Here is a 3022-nt window from a genome sequence, read left to right on the forward strand (position 1 = left end):
CAGGGGAGAATGAGAATGATGCTTAGACAGATATCTCTTATTCCCATTATATCACATATTGTTAGAAGGAACATTGTGTCAGCAGAACATCAGATAAAGGTTCGTCATGTGAGATGTGTGTGGCGATACTTCACGTGTTGTACTGACAGGCTCAGCGGCAACTCCCATGGGTGGGGTTCTGTAGTCCCGTAGCAGGACGATGACACTCGCCGGGGGAAACACGACATTTACCTCAATTTTCTGATGGTGCGAAACGCCGGCACAAGCTTCTTCAGACCTTCACTCTTTATGTTACACGAGTTCAGATTGACGTCTCCTGTCTCTGCGCAGGACTGAAGGATAGAAGACAACACAAAGCAGTCCAGAGGGGTGAGGGGGACATTGGAGAGGTGGACCTCTTTGTTGGCTCCAATACTTTGTGACATCAGAGCCTTGTTGCGGCTCTCGTGGAGACAATGGAAGACGTGGAGAAGCTCTCCTTTCCCTTTGTTGGATTTGTTGGGTTTTTGTTGTTTCGTCATTTTCTTCTGCAGCCAGGCGACGACGTCTCTGGAAGCCTTTACGGCAACGCTTCCCATGTGGGACTTCAACGCGGACCGGGTGGAATTGTCTGAGAGGCCGCAGAGGAAACGGAGGAAGATTTCCGCGCGGCCGTCTTCGTACGATTCGGCCGCGTCGAGTGTTTTCTGTAATCTTTCCGGATTATAATCAACGAAATGAACCAAAGCGGCAAAAAACTCCTGAAGAGTGAGGTGCAGGAAGGTGTAGTCCGGGGGCTGGCCGGACTCCATCAGGAAACATGAGAAGAGATGAGAGTCGTTCCTCACGTGGAATGATTCCAGATAACGCTCGTCAAATACAATCACATGATTCAGGACTCCGTGTTCCGCCATCCAACCGACACGTGTCAGCAGCTGCCGAGCGTCCTCATTGCCCTGGCTGTGATTGGCCAAAAGGTTGGAGACAAAGGCCACAAAGAGTTGTGTGACGGTTTTGGGCAATGGGGCCGCCAGCTGATGGTTGTTTGCTGGTTGGGTTCTGAAGCACATGGATAAGACGGTACAGATGATCCAGCAGTATGACGGGATGTAGCAGAAGGTGTACAGCGAGTCGTTCTCCTGCACGTAATGAAAAGCCTTCTCTGACAACTTCTCATCGTCTCCAAAGAAACTTGTAAAGTACTTCAGTCTGTCCGCGTGCAGGAAGCCCATGATCTCAGCCATTCCCTGGAAAACATCCGTATCAATGGACGCCAGTCTGGTGGGTCGGCTGGTGATCAGTATGGAGCAACCCTTCAGAAGACTTTGCCTCACCAGACTGACCACAATCCCCCCCAAATCTCTTCTCTCTTTTGGATCCAGCCGTTTACTTGATCTGAAATCCATCCCGTGAATACTTTCGTCTAAGCCGTCAAAGATAAACAGAAGTCCCTGCGGACGTTGTAGAATATCTCCAATCTGACTGGTCAGGTACGGATAATGTTGAAGAATCATCTCCTCCAAGCTGACCTCTCCCAGTCTATTGAGGTCGCGGAATCTGAAGAAGAAGACAAAAGCGAATCTCTGGTAGAGTTTTCCGGTCACCCAATCGTTGACAAACTTCTGCACCAGCGTGGTCTTCCCGATTCCCGGCACTCCGCTCACCATGACCGCGCACGGGACGCATTGTGACCGCTGGCTCCAGCGGAACAGCCTGTTGAGGGAAATGTGCTCCAGCCCAGTTTGTGTTTCCTTCAAGAATTCCTCATGTTTCACCCCGGTCTGTATGAGCTCGTTCTGGGGGCGCTGCCGGAACCGATGGGTGGAGACCACAATCAGGTTCACGTAACGCTCGCTGATGATGAATCTTTGTGGTTCCAGGGTAGTTCCTGGCGGTTTGTGTTCCACCAGGTTCTCAGTCTTCTCCATCAGATGCTTTTTGTGTTTCTCCTGAATTTCTGGAAGGGAAAGAAAATATATTTCAGGTTGAAGTAGAATTTGGGAACCTCAAGTTCTTCTATATTCTTCAACATGTCACCGCAGACTCAAGTGTCAGCACATTGCATCTCCTATTCAGAGGATTGCGACACGTTCTGGTCAGAGAGGACAGCTAGATGGCAAGAATCGGGATAGAGGCCATCTACCTCAAACAGCCCCTATCATCCTTCACCGGGCGCGGAGGCCATTTGTCTTCCACATATAATGCCAGTTTAACATTTCTCCCCCGACAACGTGACAACAATTGGCACCCTCAGCCATGTCAATGAAAGTATTGACACCTACGCAGACTCCCTGACCTCGAGGGATGGGATTATGTAACTAGAACAAGGGGCGTGTCCTATCCTGTTCATGTACAATCCACATCTGCCTTGACACATTCCGTGGTGATTGGATGAAGGTGCTTCCTGTGTGACTAGAAATGCTGAGAAGCTACAAAACACCTTCCCCATTACAGAACCAGACCGGCTGAATGTGACCAACGATTACCGGCTGCTCTCTGTGTCCAGGAGGCTCCTTCAGACAATTGTCCAATCCCAACATTCTCATGGAGCCTTTGTCTTGCTTCATTTACTTACCCTAAATAAATATCACCAAAGTGGGGGCTCCATCTAAGTATTGCTGTGGCCCCCTGTGCTTTATAGTGACACACCTTCCTAATAATCTGCCGAGAAGCTTTATTTCATAGTTCAGCATTCGGATGAGAGGCAATGTACCGGGGCGGCCATGCCGAGTGTTCTCCATTCCGGAATTAGTGGCACCGAATAACAACCACAAACCCCTCCAACGTAGAAAATCAGCCCCATCATCACCTATGACCTTGTGGTGATGTCACACTCTCACCTGGAATATATTTCTCCACATTAAGATCTAATTGCCGTATGACATAAAAGGTGCAAAGTAAAGAAGTCCATCCCCCCCCCCTCCTCCCCCCCAATGAAGGTCCTCACCCCCCGAATCACACACACAGGCCAATAAGGGGAACCCATAAACCTAAATGTTACTAATATTGTTACCAGGGCAGCCATCAGACGTTGTGGGGCCCC

At 49.6% G+C, this 3022-nt stretch overlaps 1 protein-coding gene across 1 annotated transcript in view; it reads right to left on the reverse strand.

Annotated features, from left to right (window-relative positions):
* Positions 1 to 227: 227 nt before the first annotated feature.
* The window catches only part of LOC108803860 (NACHT, LRR and PYD domains-containing protein 6-like), a gene marked incomplete at its 5' end in the record, with an annotated part of 3422 nt that continues 627 nt past the window's right edge, over positions 228 to 3022 (reverse strand). The window contains one exon of the mRNA XM_018575656.1: positions 228 to 1936. Within this exon, the coding sequence (XP_018431158.1) occupies positions 228 to 1936 (1709 nt within the window). The remainder of the gene's footprint in view (positions 1937 to 3022) is intronic.

The sequence above is a fragment of the Nanorana parkeri genome, unplaced genomic scaffold (genome assembly GCF_000935625.1).
Source record: "Nanorana parkeri isolate BGI_ZX_2015 unplaced genomic scaffold, ASM93562v1 scaffold4349, whole genome shotgun sequence".
NCBI classification, from domain to species: Eukaryota; Metazoa; Chordata; class Amphibia; order Anura; family Dicroglossidae; genus Nanorana; species Nanorana parkeri.